This window comes from Manduca sexta, chromosome 26, assembly GCF_014839805.1.
Source record: "Manduca sexta isolate Smith_Timp_Sample1 chromosome 26, JHU_Msex_v1.0, whole genome shotgun sequence".
Taxonomy (NCBI): domain Eukaryota; kingdom Metazoa; phylum Arthropoda; class Insecta; order Lepidoptera; family Sphingidae; genus Manduca; species Manduca sexta.
In genome coordinates, this window is record NC_051140.1 from 3,098,305 (window position 1) to 3,116,224 (window position 17,920).

General features: G+C 38.2%; 1 protein-coding gene across 1 annotated transcript; it reads left to right on the forward strand.

Annotated features, from left to right (window-relative positions):
- Positions 1–102: 102 nt before the first annotated feature.
- Positions 103–16,204, forward strand: LOC115449310. The gene is made up of 10 exons (XM_037443369.1): positions 103–588; positions 4,901–5,016; positions 5,343–5,464; positions 8,903–9,069; positions 9,444–9,791; positions 10,014–10,133; positions 10,277–10,438; positions 10,663–10,758; positions 10,902–11,075; positions 11,295–16,204. Exons 1-10 carry the CDS (start codon positions 169–171, stop codon positions 11,388–11,390), a joined length of 1,821 nt encoding a protein of 606 aa, XP_037299266.1. The 5' UTR covers positions 103–168; the 3' UTR covers positions 11,391–16,204.
- The last annotated feature ends 1,716 nt before the right edge of the window (positions 16,205–17,920 follow it).

The window sequence follows — 17,920 nt, forward strand, 5'->3', positions numbered from 1 at the left end:
GAAAACAGTCCAATATTTTTTCTCAATCTTTCAGGGAACTTTAGGGTAATTTACTTAAAATATAGGGTAAAATTAAAATCGTGAATGGTAGCACAGCAAGAACGTCAAAATTATCAATTGTCAAATACGGACGGTTGTTTAGGTTATGATTTCGCAATCGTTCACGAGATGTTATGTAGGAAAATTAAAGAATTTACCACTACTAAATCGACATTAAAAAGTACTGTCCTTTATGGTTACCTTGTACCATCTTATTTAACACCGAAACGATGCATATATCGAGATATATTCAGTACGTTAAATAAAACCCACTGGCCGGGGAGAAATATGTCCTCTTTCAAAATTATCTGGAAAGATTTAAGTGCTGCACGCCTATGGAGTGTATGGACGCGAGGTTACCTAATAAGTAATGTGGTTAGGAGGTGCAGAAGAGAGCGTGGAGTGAAAGAAGTACTCCAGTGCTTCCGACATACATTTTTGCGACCGCGGCGGACTCTACTACTAGCGGCGACGGCTGCGTACCACCGCGCAGACGACGAGGAACCGCCTGCCAGCTGCAATACTAGCATAACTGATGACGATTTAAAGGTACATATTTCTTTACTAACTTAATTTGAATTTCTCAAAAATAACATAGGGTTCATAATTCATATAAATTCTTGGTGTTTGTTTGCCTCATGATCATAACAAAAATTAAGTTCATTATTTAAAATGAAAACAATATTGATAATAAATTATATCAAATTGAAAGTAGAATTGCTTCAGGAGTCTGGAAAGTTTTAAGATACAAATACCCACTTAGAGATAAGACACTTAATATTGATCTGAAATATAATATAACATACTTACTTGATCCTAAATACATTATTTTATTGTAGTAATAATAATAATATCAGCCCTCTATTATATACTGTCCCACTATTGGGCACGGGCCTCCTCTAATACTGAGAGAGATTAGGCTTTAGTCCACCAAGCTGGCTCAATGCAGATTGGTAGACTTTATACACCGTCAAAAATTCCGATAGAGAATTTCTCAGATATGCTGGTTTCCTCATCATGTTTTCCTTCACCTTTAAAGCAAGTGATAATTCACTAAGAATATACACATAATTTTTTAGAAAAGTCAGAATTGTGTGCTCTTGGGATTTGAATCTGTGAACATTTGTCTTGGGAGTCCGTTCCACATGCAACTAGGCTATCGCCGCTTGACGCGTACTAGATTTGACTATGTGAGTTACAATTAAAATGGAATGCTGTACAATAGCATCACCAGCCAATGGTCCAGGGCGATAGCAAGTTCATAATATGGAGAATGAGAAAAGTATGAATTGTAGGTTAAGTTGAGAGCACATGTTCCTCCCCCTCTCTTGCTTTAACAATAACAAAAAGAAGAGTGTAGTTGAGCGTATGAAATATTGGGAATGGAATTGGTGAATTCATTCACGGTTCAACATACGGAAATCAAGCAAGTTGAGTCAAAGATTTAGGACTTTGGTTGCTTTACATTTGGCAACTTTTTTAGAATCTCTAGGGGGGCAGCTTCCCCTCTATAGCCCTCTTTAGCGACGCCCTTGATGTTGTGTATTTTTCGGCCTTACTAGCCCTAGTAAACAGTCCTACATAAGCCAATGTTGGCGTAACTACAGTGTCTTCATAAAATATACTTCACCTAAAATATTCAGTTTCATTGATACACAAATATTTTTATAGTGATATTGGGATTGTTTATCTGATATAGCTGATTACTGTGAGACATGTTCATCTAAGGTGACATTGCATTATCTACTTGGTTTAATAAAATTCTTAACAATGGTTGATAGACAAAACATGTTTTTTTATAAATGAACACAACAAAATGACCTCTCTGCATCTCATGGTAACTGAAATCCAATAGGTTGCAAACACAATTATGCTGGCCAGTTAGAACCGGATATGCACAGGAATCTGATCCTGGAACACTCACATGGGCCACTATGTCATATACTGGATTACAATGCTAAAGTTTAGCTCACAATATAACAGGTGAACAGTAATGGAAGATTGAGGTAATTCTTGGGATGTTTAAGTGGGGTAAAGTTTGTTAATAGAATAGAAGTTAAAGTCTCAGCCAGCATTTTTTCAATATAAAGATAAACTCAGAAGAAACTGTTTAAAGTTCTGAATACTGATTTCCCTATCCTTTTCACTTTGTCTGTAAATTTTATAAACTACATAAGTTTGTGAATATCCAGAAAAAAATATTAAGTATAACAAAGAATACCAACACATTTTAACAAAAGCCATTGTTAATTCCCATCATGACTCTGTTAGTTGTAAAATAGTTGTCCAATCTCCAATTCAGTTCAATGAGTGTACAACAAATTTAAAAAAAACCTTTAATTTTATTCAAATTATTTGGCTTTCATAGGTTTTAATATTACATTAAACATTTAATACTGATCGGCCTTGAGAGTGGCATTGGCTTTCAAATATTGCTCGCTTTTAATATTAAAAGTAGCTCTTGTAAACATAAAGACTTGTAGTTTATGTTGTGCCCTTTGTGGTGATCAGCATTTATTGAGGCATACACAAGAGTGTGGAATGGGTGTTATGAGACACAAGATTGTGTAATGGAGCTGTAATCAATATTATAAGATTTAAGTGATATACTTCAGGTCTGACCAGGAACTATTTTTTGTTGAAAAGAACTAAAAAATAACAGGTTAGGTGTTACATAATGTATGATAAACCATTATAATTACATTATGATATGGTTAAGGTCATTTGAATCATATGTGAATATACCAGTATTTAGTAATATGTACTAAAAAGTGTGTTGAAATACATAGTTCCCAACAGTTTAAGTTGTTCAACGCTTATGAACACTACACATGTCCAACAATTACATATATTATTGTGCTCATACATTCAATATCTAAAAATGCGGTAGCATGTCAAGCCAAGTTCAAGCTAATAGAATGGCGAGCAGAACCCTGTGCAATACTACCGAACCATTTCGAGCCTCTTTTGACTCCTTCAGAACTAAAAAACTATTTCACATAAACATGTTAAAATTGGTTCAATTTGTATATTCGAACTAGCCAAGTCAGACCTTAGGTTTCAATATATTATCCTAAGTTATAAGAAATTATATTTTAAGTTGTTATAAAATATATTATGTTGAACTATAAATACATTCCAGGACTGACCATTGAACTTGCCACTCATTTAGATCTCACTTCTTTTGTCCTTGAAGTCAACAACCAAGGCATATATCATAACATTGAACTCAAAAATCAAATATATAATAAACTATCACAGCTAATCCTCCCTAAACAAATGTATAGGTAAATCAAATCCACTACCTTTCGTTACTCGGGCCGCTTTTCCTCTATTGCGCGCATAATATCAAGTGTTTAGTAGTAAAACGCGCCTTTGTTGGCGCCATTCTGTCTAGCTATTACAACACCCCACAGTAACCTCGACCTTATGAGTGGGTTATTAGGTGACATTGTTCCCCAGGAGGATGCCGCAACCTTGACAACTTGTATTGGCTTAGTTTTTTTATATGTGTACAGAAAAGTGACCCTGATGTAACCGGACATATACACAAGCCGATCCCGGAACGCAACAAACTTACGTGGGTCACTATGGCGGGTTTTAACACCTTGTGTACGTTGGTTGCTACACTGAAGGGTATAAAATATATCCTACCAACAGCATCGTGTAGAGATATTTGTTTTTTTACCTCATAACCAGTATGAGTTGATTTTTATAAAGCATTATTTAAAGTCCGCCTTTCTCGTTAATCTAAAAATATTTTGATCGCATCGAGTCACAAACCTCTGTGCGATTGCAGCGTAAACAAACATGTTTACACTTCGTTATTTTTATATCGTGTCTTTGTGTACGTTGGGCCTTGGGTTTTATAAGCGCGGAAGAAAAATTATAAGGAAATTCTGTATAAGGTTTTTTATTTGTAAATTTTACATAGAATTTTCAATTATGTATCAATAACTTGTACCTTGATGGTACAAATAATAAGGGATGTTTCTTACCCCGGCTGTGCTGCCGTACCTAGCGAGTTGCTGCCTCAAAGATTTTGGAAGATTTTCTTGTTTGACAAAAATTTTGTGTTCTCATAAAAAAATGCCGTGTATGCTCCAGAGTGTTACATTTATTAACATTTTTCATGCCGTTTTTTGAGCGTTTACATCGCAAATAATCCAAAGATTCCTTACTTTTGAAACGGAGCCAAATGGTTGTGTTATTATTGTAAAACCCAGAAGGGCACTACCGGGTACACTCGACTTTCTTAAATAAACGGGTATTAAAGGGATAAAAAAAACTGGTGTACGTCATTCAATCTCAATCATTAAAAACGAGACTTTAATGATTCTTGGAGTGTATTTGTTTAATGCATACACAGTATCCTCATGTCCTTCATATTCCCGCCACTATTAGTTCTCTAGTTGCGAGCGCTTAAAGTGCTGATCCAAAACTTTTATAAACCTGCCCTGGCCCAGCTAACAAACGTATTGTCATGAAAAAAAAAGGAAAAAAAGTAGTATCTGTGGACCCTATTGAAATGTGCGCAAATGGCACTGTTCATAATCACTAAAACCTATTGGAATAATACAAAAACTCTCACTCACTCACTCACTTATTATACATTGTACGAAATAATTACAATCAAAAGTCACACACCGTTATTCCTAGCCCGCGCTTGTAGTAAATACTACAAACTATGAGGACAAAAGCTCCTCGAATGGGATTTCCAGTTCCGATACAAATATTTGATGTATCTACACGTATTTGTATCGGGCTCGCATTCTGTCAATTAACTGTCTTATGTAACCCGTATCACAGAATCCGTCGCAGTTTACTATAGATTATAATAAAATACCAATGCGTCCGTTAGGCGCTGCTGACCGAACTAGCCGGCGTGGAGGAGCTGTCGCGCCGCACGCTGTTCTGCGCGGGCTGCGGCCGCCGCCTTCTCATCGACAAGAAGCACCCCGGAGTACACTACTGCACGTGAGTTTACAAATTTATAAAATCTCACAAATAACGATTTGGAAATGTTTATCTTTTGCTTACTTGGCTAAAGTATTATGAAATGCCTATTTCATAAGTAATGGTTAGTTTCTTCTGTCGTTGTCAGAATCCTCTAATTGAACTAAAGGTTGAATATCCGGTAAACAGAAACAACCCTGAATATGACAATTTTGGATTAACAAACACACGCTCATCATGTATCAAAACATGATCACATGGGTGAATTCTGTACAGAACTTGCCTCTGACCTTCTCATTCATACTTCACAATATTCCGATACTTATGTGTGCGTGTGCGCATGCCAGATGTAACAATGGCAGCCAGCAGCCGGAGTCCCTCGACGGCTGGGTGCCGTACATGGAGGCGGAGGACGTCATCATTTGGCGGAAGGAGTACAAGCCTGGCCAGGGGCTCTACGCTTATAAAGGTATATTTCATTCTTAGCCCTGATCTAAACCTAGTTGAATGCAGTCGAAAATTTACAGCACTCTATGAAAACATTTGTCTTTCACTGTTAATCTATCAGCAAAACAATCCTTCGAAATTAGTTTTTGATTATGGGCCTCGCGTTATCGTTGAGAGCGTCCTTCGGTGTGCTTTAGAGCCCCCTCCTCCTTCCCACATAGGAGACGGGCCACACCAGGCGGCACCGCGCAGAAGCGGCTGCGGACGACCACTTAGACACTTCCGCCAGAGGTAGCCCGCAGTTGTCCCTAATTCGCCGAAGAGGGCCACCGCGGTGTTTTAGTTTTACTAAATACTCATATCAGTACGAAATATGCGAACATGATAAAAGCGACAATGGCCTTGACCGTAACCGAGCTAACGTTGAAATAAAAATATTTTTCTAGGCAAGAACCGTGTCCATAGTGACGTGCCGCGTACATCGGCGAGGTTATGCATTAGTTATTTCTTGCCCCGAATGACAGGAATTGTGTTGTCTGATTTAGAATTTTGATCATTGCGCTTATTAATGCCAGTATAAAGCTTATAAAAGTATTGCATTTTAGGGAGTCTCAGGCTAAAGTGACAAAAAGTTCTTGTGTCGTTAAGTAAATTGTGCCATCCCTCAACTAGTGCTACATGTAAAATTTATTTACCGATTATCTTACACTATCACGTAATTTATTCCGCGTCTCGATAACATTTTATATAGGGTTGTCACACTGTAAGTATAATGATTTCTTATGTTAACTAATCACACTGCTAACTTCCTGACGCCGAATTGCGACTGAATATTTTTTAAAATGGAAAAACCCAATCACAATTATTTTTGGGGTTGATCTAGGATTCGAACCCAGTACCTAAGCGTGGTAGTCATGCTCGTACCGCGTGCGCATTACAACTATGTTACTGAGGCAAACAATGTTATACTACCGAGTGGCAACCCTACCGCGACCGACATGACGACTCGCTAACGATATGCGGTGCGCGTCAAGGTCCTGTGTTTTTCCGACGTCACGCACCGCAGTCGTACACATGAATTATCGCAAATCAGGGTTGAAACTGTCAAGATAAATATTCCATTATAATATTTATCCAATAATTATAAAAAGTAATAGTAAATATTTTTTTGTTCTGCTGTTAGTACTCCCCCCTTCTCTTCGTATCGTTTTCTTTATGGCCGAGGGTCGTGATTCCCTGAACATGGTAATCTTTGTTTTAATTAAGTTGCGACACCTAGCCCTATCTTTTTTTTTAAATCATTATTAAAGGAGCTTGGTCGTTATTTCACGACTATGTGGCTCCGTACGTCCACTTTAACCGTGCCTACAACTTTTGATGATATCAAAATATTTTTGTAATAAAGGCCTAGCCTCTTCAGATACAGAAACCGACAAAAACTATTTATACTGCCCACATTGTAGTGGAGCGGAACATGAAATAGTGCTAAGCGTGGAACTGATTTGGTCTGATCATCTGATGGAGTTACGACTTCTCGGAAGTTTGCCCTCGACTTCTCCAATGACCATCAGTTGTTCGAGGTTATGCCCGTCCTTTCTGGCTATGTGGCCGAAAAACTCCAATACACGGCTTAAGCTATGGTGGAAAGTGTAGGAGATTTGTGAAATAAAGCGCTGATATTAGATACAAATTTCCGTATATTATTTTAAAGGAGCAGTTTACAATTAACAGGTAAAAAAGGGATTTTCACATAACCGCTGACAGTGACGCCGCCATGCGCCAAGAATAGGGGACCGGACTCATTTCTGTTCTTTATTATTATCAAATATTTACGTTATATAATTTATAACACAGAAAGAATTATTTAAATCTGGTAAAAAATCAACAAGTTATAAGTCTTTCAGTTTCGGTAGAAGGGGTAAGTAACAAGAAACAGAAATGAGGCGCAATACCCACGTGTGACGTCATCGGGAATTACGACGCGTGCGAAAGAAACAGATGAAGCGATATCCCCTCTCCGCGCCCACTTCGGCACATAGTAATATTTGGAATATGAATTACTGGCTCTTTTTTTAACCAATTTTAATGCAGTTTTCGCTGGACGGTTTCTTTTTCGTATTATTAACCATTACATATAGAATAATGTACAAAATCAAACACAGGACGGTCCCCTATTAAAATTATGCAAATTGCGTTCCATTTTTACAGAAAGACTTGTTTTGATTTTGAGATCGCGTAAAATGCTGTTAGTTCTACACAAGTTAATATTTTGATATGGTTTGTCAATCAATATCTTGATATAAAAGATTAATGTCGCTTAGAGTTGGACCCTGTGTTCTACAGTTTGTAATGCAAATATTTATCTAAATAAACTATTTTATAAATTGATTGCCTTTAATGAACTGTTTTTTACAATTAATTATTAATATTTAATTGAACAATCTATATATCAATTCGTAACAATGTCCGGTACGAAATAATATATTCTGACCATTATCATTATTATATAATTAACGTTATTGATATCTTATTCTTGCAGTACTTTGTACTTTTGGAATGCAACAAAGTGTTGAATCTCGTGATGTCACAGTACACTAAATACTACAACGTTCAGAAGCTGCACTTTCTTATTTTTGAGGATTGCTTGCCTTTTAATGATCTAATTTTTTATGCAGATAATACTGCATTCATTCTACATCGTACCTTATCGTCATGCGGATTAAAGCACAATTCATTTGTATTCAGAATACCAAAATACAATCGACAAACAATCAAACGAGCGTCAGTGTTGTGCCACAAACTAAAATAAAATATAATTAATTAAAAATTTCAGTATCGATATTTATTTATCGCTAGCGGATTCGATAGACTTTGTCCTGCCGTAAAGGTTTATTTAAAAAGAGGTCTTTTTGTGTAAACTACCTTTCTTTTAAGTCTCGACAACTGTACCATCTAGCGGGTCCATAGTTATCCTATGGTTCAAGGTAGTACTAACTTAACTCTCACAAACTAAATCATTGAAATCGATTAGGTGATTTCGGAGGTGTCACATTTACATTACAATAGTTTTTTCATACAAAAACTGATCTGATTTGTCTATTCCGATGAATAGAAAAAAAAGGAATCGTTGTTGAAATTGGAGGTATATTAAATCGTAAACTTATAAATAATTATTTATAAAAAGCGTTTGGATGTTTATAAGGAATAAACGCAGGAAGCGCTAAACGGATTTGGATGAAATTTGGCACACGGTTATACCATGTTCCGTATTCAAGTATGGCTTATTCTTGTCACGATCATTTGGTCCCGAAGGAAATATTTGATTTTTATCTGAGTTTGGAGTAGATGGCGCTGAAGTCGTACAGATGAGGCTATGGATCGCTACAGTTATTTAGGAACTTTTGTAGCGCGTGAAACTGCAAAGAACGCCTAGTATATATATTTTGCATTGCGTGTTCAGTGTACGGGCGGTACGGCGAGGTGGCGGCGGCGGACTTCGCGGCGGTGCAGGTGGACGGCGCGTACCGGCGGCAGTGGGACGCGGCCGTGGCCTCGCTGTCGGTGGTGGAGCGCCGCGCCAACGGGCTGCCCGACCAGGCCGTGCTGCACTGGGAGGTGCTGTGGCCGGTCAGTAACACAATACTTAATAAGTTTTACATTAAGACATTTGAAGATTTAGTACATGTTTTACAGAAGATAGGAAAGTTTCTGTTCTGATAGGATTTGGTTTGCAATTTTATGATATAAGTTAAGAAACTGATTTCAGTTAAGCAAAGATTGTTGAAAAGAATATTAAATAAATAATAATAAACAAATACTATGCTGGCAGGTATACTAATTTGATAACAAAGCCGTAACTTATACATAATATTTTTTTATGGCGGTTTTATATGTCGTATTGCGATTAACGCGCTGTGCACTCTATAATTTTGTCACCTATAACATCCATAACTATATACATATGCTACTTAAAAATATATCGTAGTCTGTAACAATTCCAGAGATTGTTCGCGAACCGCGACTACGTGTACATCAGACGGCACAAAGAGTACGAGGTGCGGTCGGCGTCGACGCCAGCGCCGCACAAAGACGGGCTGTTCGCTGCGCACGCGCACCCGCCCGCGCACCCGCCCGCGCACCCGCCCGCGCACCCGCCCGCGCACCCGCCCGTGCACCCGCCCGCGCACCCGCCCGCGCACCCGCCCGCCGACCCGCAGCGTGAGCCGCAGCGTACCCCGCAGCGTAACCCGCAGTACGACGAGCGGCCCAGCGTGCACTCCAACGCGAAAAGGAAAGCCATGGAGGCGTACAAAGTACAGCAGGCGGATAGCATTGTCAAGGACAATAAGGTATTTATTGCAATGTTTCCGAACGGATTCCAGTGGTGATTTTCGGTAGCCCAACTTCACCGTTGTTTTAGTATAGTATGTCTTTAGAGGCAGTAGGAATCACTCAACATCATGTGAGCCAGTCGCATATATTTTTGTTGTGTAAAAAAAATACAATTCCTATATTGTTTAAGAAGGATCTTTGGTCTGAGAAAATTATTAATTTTCTGTTCATGTTCCCAGGTGTATGTGATAATATCGCGGTCGTGCGAGCATCCGAAGGTGCCGGTGAGCAAACACGCCATCCGCGTCTCCGAGTACTGGAGCCACATGGTCATTAAGACCTTAAACGGTGCCGACAAGGTAATCATAATTGTACGATGTACATACATATTTATTTATTCTGTTAACGATAAATCACACAGTCTGGATATGCATGCTTTAAATGCTACTCGCCATCAAGTTGATATCAGGGCATGCCGATTGTAGCAAATTTCAAATCTTAGGTGGGTATGGAGTTCGTGCTGACGTACTACGACGAGCCGGCGGTGGGCGGACTGCCGCATGGCGTGGCGACGTGGGCCACGGGCCGCGCCGCGCCCGCCTACCTGCAGCGCATGCGCGCCGCCGCGCACCACTACCGCACCGCGCGCGCGCAGTCACACGAGGTGAGCCACTACACACGGCGGGGCGGCGTGGGCCAGGGACCGCTCTGCTTTGTTGTTTATGATATTAGCTATTTAGTCCTGAGAGTTTGCTGGTGTTTTTCAAATAACCAATTATAGCGCATGAAATTTGACTAAAAATTTTAACTCATGTCATTTATGAATAATATATCCCGTAGTGTACTGTAGTACTAGTGTCGCTCTGTCATTATGATTTGTCCGTTCAGGAGTTGCCTGACTTCACGCCGTTCGATCCTAGTCCCACAAACGTGTCCAATGAAGAGGACGACAAGTCCGTCGGCGTCAGCGAGGAAGACATGGAGGTTATATATTGTTTATCTATACTATTAAGCTGAAAAGTTTATTCATTAAACATAACTTCAAATGCACTTCGTAAATCTACATTTCAATGCTCCTGCGCACGCAGTAATCTTCAGTGGTCTAATGTCTGTTTCTATACTTACAGTCTTCGAAACAAGGGCCGGAGTTGAACGGCAACGGCAAGGTCCCGGAGACCAGCACGCACCACCAGGGCACGCAGACCGACGAGCAAGATAGCTCTCCGCCAGAGGTCAAGGTCAAGGTCACAAAGCTCAAGGACACCGGCATCGGCACCGACGCACTTACCAGTGAAATGAGGGTGAGTTTTTTTTTTTATTTAATTTTAGTTTTCTATGATCTATTGTAGTTGCAATAGCGCACAACACTGGTTGACATCATTCTAAAATAGAAGAAGGAACATGAAGAAGAGAAAACTAATACAGTATATACTAATACAATATATTCAAAATAATAAGTATCATTGTAGCATTTCTATATTGCAAAACACTAAAACAATAACTATCTCTTTCTCGCACAGGGCTTCTCATCCACGCTTGAAGAGGACAGCAAGCCGTCAGACGAGAGCAACGGTGGCTGGTGGCGGTATCTCTATCCGTTCTATTACTTCGTATGAAACTAGCTCACGTCATAGGACTCGCGCCCGGCCAAATGTTATATTTATACCCCCTTATTCATAAACGTTATTTATCTAAGGACGGAGCATTACAGTGATAACAAGGCTGTTTCTCAGTGCTGACGACATGGCAGCCTCCGCAGTGCCTACGCGTTGATATAGGGCCGTTGTGATTGGCTAATATTGAAATACAACTTTAATCTAGTTGGCTGTCAGATAAACAAAGCTGAACAAACAGCAAGCCGTCAGATAAACTAATCTGACAAACCGACTTTTTATCACAGCAATGTTCCGTCCTTAGATATATACGTTTATGAATAAGGGGGATGATATTTTTAAGACTTTTACAATGTTGTTAACTCCTGACAATTGCCAGTAACGTCGTGTCCACGTCTCAAATGGTTCACTTAGAAGCCAGACATGCGCAGGAGGTTTGGATATCTTTCCATTCAATTTTATGAGATTTGTGCAATAAGTTATACGCTATATGACTATTTTGCACGAGGCTTAGTTCAAAATCACGCTGGTCGTGGTTTGATATGCGTTGAGGGTTGTAAACTAATAAAGAGCAACTTCGTTTATTTGCTCTTTAAGTTTAGTGTTAGTTCTCAAAGAATAAGGGTCCGTTAAATGACAATATCATTAAGAAGTATATTTAGGTTGCCCGGTTGGTAACGGCTTGGCTGTGCCTCTGGCATTGCAAAGTCCATGCGGTGAATGCTGCTTATTATCAGGCGGACTGCTTGTTCGTTTGCTTACAAAGGCAATAAAAAAGAAAACTATTCTGATCTTTATTTCCACCATATAGGGTGAAAATGAGTTTGGTTTCATTTATTAACGCAATTTCAAATTACTTCATTTAAGGCTAGATCTACGGGTTATAATTTTACCAATGATTGAATAAAGATTTGGACTTATATTGTAAACGCTTTGGTACCACAAAGCCATTGATTGTACATTTGGCCGTGAAACTTATTGCTGTGAGCTAAGCCGTTTACCCCAATCAAGTTACAATTATAATTCTAAACCTATCATGAATCGGTTGGATTTTTTTTAACATTGCCCGGCAAAGTGGCTTCTCTGCACCTGATTTTAAGCGAAATAAAGCCTATAAAATATGTAATTATTCTCGCGGACCTGTTTAAAACCTCGCGTTTAAAATTGTTAATACTTTTAGATCGCGTCAAATATTGGGAGTCACACGTTCGCGTCAAAAACGCAATGCAAACATCGTGCACGCGTGTGCGCATGAGTTTATCACGTGATCAGCGCGATACGACTCATGTACACGTCTGACGCTAGTTTCAAGACCGTAGCTAGATTTTAGTATGGGGAGGGGATAAAAAAAGCAGCAAAAATGTGCTTTAAATGCTTTTCATATTCATTTGAATAAAATAAGATATTGTCAATCTTTAAAAGACTAATTCAAAGCAATTGTTAGTGGAACAAACTTTATTCTTAGGGAGATGAACCCCCTAAACACCCCCCCCCCCCTAGGATTTGATGCTCGAAAGTCAACTTTACACTATATGTAGTTATAAATTATGTAATAAGTATGAAGCATGTTTTTTATTACATATATTATGACTGTTGAACAAAATACATGCACAAATATAAATACAATTTTATGTTGTTATGTCGTACATAACCTGCTACCGTGGTTACAGCGCTGCAATGACGTGAGTTCGGTTCCTGGAGAGGAAGTGACCACGCTTAGCAGGAGCATTAAGATATCTTGGAGAGCATGTTAGGCCCAAGTAAGAAACCCTTTAGGTTCGACTGAAACTATCGACTCCAAACTGCCCACTAGTCAATAATATTTTATGTTTTCCTGATGATTGTCGGAACTGTACGTGGTACAAAAATGTAATATCCTTTTAAAATATTCAATATATAGTATGAACTACATCATAAGTTCTAATATGCAAATGTGCTATACGAATGAATTAAATGGTACAATAATGAAAGAGATAGTCAACAATTAATTTCAAAAAGTTAGTAAGAAAGCAATACACTGATTTTAAATCTCGTTTGAATATTCAACAATATAAATGAATAACTATATCGGTTATAATCAATACAAATAATTTAATATTTAAATGTACACAACAATGTAAAACCTCTACTTAGTGCGCGGAAAGAGAACTGACGTGGAATTTGCGAGTGCCGCCATGTTTTATATTTATAACTCACTATCATGGGCTTAGATTCGTTTCAGGTGGGGCATCTGCACCTATGCATTATACTACATAGTTTAATGCGTACTAGTTTTTTTTTATTTTTTATTCAAATCGCTCGTGATTTTGAAAATGCTCTATCATTAAAAAAACCTTTGTGGTGAATAATTCACATCGTTGCAAATTTACTCAGCAACTTATATTTTTTGTGATTTATTTATGGTCAGGGGACACGTGCATCTACTTGTATCCCCTACTGGCGCCCATGCTCACTACCTTGCTACTCTCAGCTCCGCTCGCGTCAAAGTAAATTGCCAAAATGTCCCGGCTTGCTTATTTACTATTGCAATCCGGTTAATGAGGCAAACTGCTCTCTGAGTAATGGTTGGACCTCATGAAGTCAGAATTTTGACCAAGACAGTTCTCGTTCCGCGATCACAAATAATAGCTCATAAGTATAGGATTACTACTCGCATAAAAAGGTTTGCGTAAGGATTGTAGTTGGTTATGATGAAGAAATTGCGCCTAAAGTATAAGGTACTTGCAAAATGGAATAGTAAAAAAACAACTAAAAATAAGGCGTACTGCGCTTTGCTCAGCGTGAGAAAATTGCAGAAACAAGGTTAAAATTATTAGTCTTTCCAGCAAGCCTGGGTTCTCTAACGATTTTCCATGTAGGAATAATGTGACGTGCAAGAAAAAGCAATGGCTTCTTGTTCTTATAGTCTTCGAGACTTCGGGAGTAGTTGAAGATTAATGTCAATTGTTGTTTTTATGTATAGTTATTGTAAATAGTTTGTTATGGCGAATCGATGTGCTTAATGTTTTAAACATAGTGCCAGTTATTTCGAAACCAAATTTTATGTACTGATGTAGACTCAATGCTTACTTAGGAAGGTCTCCCATGATCGCACAAATAAGATGCCGCTGCAGCCGTCCAGCTCGTAAATGTTCCTTACCTCTAATACTTTGTAAGATTTAGGATAGCTTCGTGACAGCTGTCATTGTAAACACGCCTATCAAACTTCGTATTTTTGAAGGTTACAATATGTGCGATAAATATCATACTTTATTAGTGCAATTGCAGTAATAGTGATGTTCATAACCATCGATTGTAAGTTATCGATTTAACAAACAGTATAAATCCAATAGAAATAGTTAATTTATTAAAAATATACGTGTACTGCATTAAAACACCTTTTAACGAAAAACATATTACTGTTGATTAATTTCTTTGAAATATTGTTAATTACGTTTTGTTACATGCTAGGGTTCTAGATAGACAATGTCAATACCGATTGTACTTGAAAAAAAATAAACGGTTTTATTACCACCAAAATACTAAATAAAAACGCTAAAACACAACACGTGAATCAACACTACAACACTAAAGCACTCAAGTATACTTAATCACACTCACTACGCAGTTATACAGTATTCACGGTATTAACTTCGAAGTCGCTTGTAGTACGGATATCGCTTTGGATCGCGTCAAAAACAAGACTGTCTGGCGGCGGCCGCGCGCTCTCCTGTTATACCCAGCCGCATGCACAATGGATGTCTGTGAAACATTCTCGAAAGATCCGGAATGGTCGGGAACTCTCTAGTAAAATTGAGATCCGTTATCGAGTTTCCACACCATTTTGGAAACATCGTGAACTTTCGAGAACGATCCATCGCTGAACCTTCCACATTCGTGTAGGCGCTATTAATGACCATTGTCAATAGGTGAATTTACAGTACTGTTAATAGTTTAATAGATAAAAAATTCAACAATAATCCTTACTACTCATCTTTTTTTAATATGCCCCTTCCAGACCGGTATTTATGCAGCTGTCATAGGGCTCATCCTAAATTTTACAAAGTATACTAGCGCTGGCGTTAGATCCAGGTAAATAGTGAATACAAGCTGATGATCTTGACATTACATTCTGATAATGTGAAACTTGTTACGTTGTGGCTATTTCCATTTCCCTGATGATGAAGTAAAGTGAATGCATGTCGCATGGCCTGAGGGTCCAGGGCGGCCGCACCAAGCCCCCCCACCCCTTACCTTAGTTTAAAGCCGGTGCTGTTTCTGAGCTTCCTCATGGTGCTGTAACGCGTACTCCAAACACTGCTTACGCGGCTAACATACCTATTTTAAGTATATCAATTTTAACGCACAATTTAATACTGAAAGTAATAATTATAATTATTTTTGTTTATTATTTCTCGTAGAACAATCTTCTATTGGTCTACTGGTTGTTTATTTAAGCCATAGTTGACAAACAGATGCGTTTTAAGTTTTAAAGATCAGAGAGATTTAAATTTATGCCGTTATTGGAATAGGGTTCTTATGCTATTTGGCCGTGGATCGGAAATGAGTTTGGCTCTTACGGCTGCAGTAGTTGCACCTCTACGCACCCCTTAGGGGACAGGCGTGAATTTATATAATTATTTTAATAACTCGTGACTCCACATGAGTTAATGGATTAATTTGGCACTGACAAAATATTTTATATCAAGTTTTTGACAGTTTTGGTGTATAGCAAAAATGAATTGTTTTGTATATAAGATAATGATTGTTAAAATATATTGTAAAAGATATATGTGTAGATAGATATGAGATTAGAAATATTATATGATTTTTGAGGATATTTTTGTTTTATTAATTCTTAATTTTGAACATAATTTTTTATGTACACACGTAATTATGAGTACTGCACTAGTACATTATTATCGAAATGGTTTTTATAATAACATATTTTCATACATGTGTGATATGTATTTTGTTACGCGCCGCTATCCTAGCCGATGTCATCGGGCGTTTCCGGAAGTATTCGGCTCCGCGGTCTGGCTGGTAGAAGAGAAGATATGTCACGCGGCGACCATTCTATTATTCTCTCTAGTTGGACGTTGTCAAGAAATGTCTAAAATTGTACTCTGTAATTATTTTGCTAATATAATGCTTACTGTAATAAAAATAATTTTAACAAAAAATTAAACCGCCTTCAAAACCACTCAAAACCAAAAAATAATTTCACATAACAAGTATATATTGGATACCAATTTTGGAGTTTTTGCTTTTTTGTGTTAGTAATAAATAAAAAATAGACCGTCTCAATGGCATGGTTGTGTTTCGCTCACGATATGACTATCGCGCTGAGGAGTTACACCTCTGCCTACCACTGAAAAGGGGAAAAGGTGTGATTCTATATATATGTATGTAAGAAGTAAATTCAAGCAAACCTAACGCAAAAACACAACTGATATTATTTGGCTCACAGTACGACTATCGCGCTGAAATGTTACACCTCTGCCTACTCCTGAAAAGAGGAAAAGGGGTGATGCTATATATATGTATGTAGGAAGTAGATTCAAGCAACACTAACGCAAAAACGCAACTGATATATTTCGATCATACCATAACTATCGCGCTGTGGTGTTACATCTCTGCCTACCCCTAAAAAGGGGAAAAGGTGTGATGCTATATACATATATGTATGTATGTATGTAAGAAGTGGAGTCAACTAAAACCAACGCAAAAACACAAGTAATGTGTTTCGCACGCAATACGACTATCGCGATGAAATTATACGCCTCTGCCTACCCCTGACACGGGGAAAAGGTGTGATGCTATATATATTTATGTAAGAAGTAGATTCAAGGAAACTTAACGCAAAAACTCAACTGATATATTTGGCTCACAGTATAACTATCGCCCTGTGGTGTAACACCTCTGCCTACCCCTGAAAAGGGGAAAAGGTGTGATGCTATATATATGTATGTATGTAAGAAGTAGAGTTCACTAAACCCCTACACAAAAACACAACTAATGTGTTTCGCACGCAGTACGACTATCGCGCTGAAATGTTACACCATTGCCTACCCCTGAAAAGGGGAAAAGGTGTGATGCTATATATATGTGTGTAAGAAGTAGAGTTCAAGCAAACCTAACGCAAAAACACAACTGATATATTTCGATCATACTATAACTATCGCGCTATAGTGTTCATCTCTGCCTACCCCTAAAAAGGGGAAAAGGTGTGATACTATATACATATATGTATGTATGTAAGAAGTAGACTCAATTAAACCCAACCCAAAAACACTACTGATATGTTTCACACATAGTACGACTATCGTGATGAAATGTTACGCCGCTGCCTACCCCTGACACGGGGAAAAGGTGTTATGTTATATGTATTAGTATGTGAGAAGTACAGTCAACCAAACTCAATGCAAAAACATAACTAAATACGTCACAGGAAAGCTAAATTCGCGATTTCGTTTTCTTGGACGACATAATTATTCTAGTTTTTTTAATTTTAAAACCAAACTACCGAAGCGATGTTGAAAAAAAATTTATGG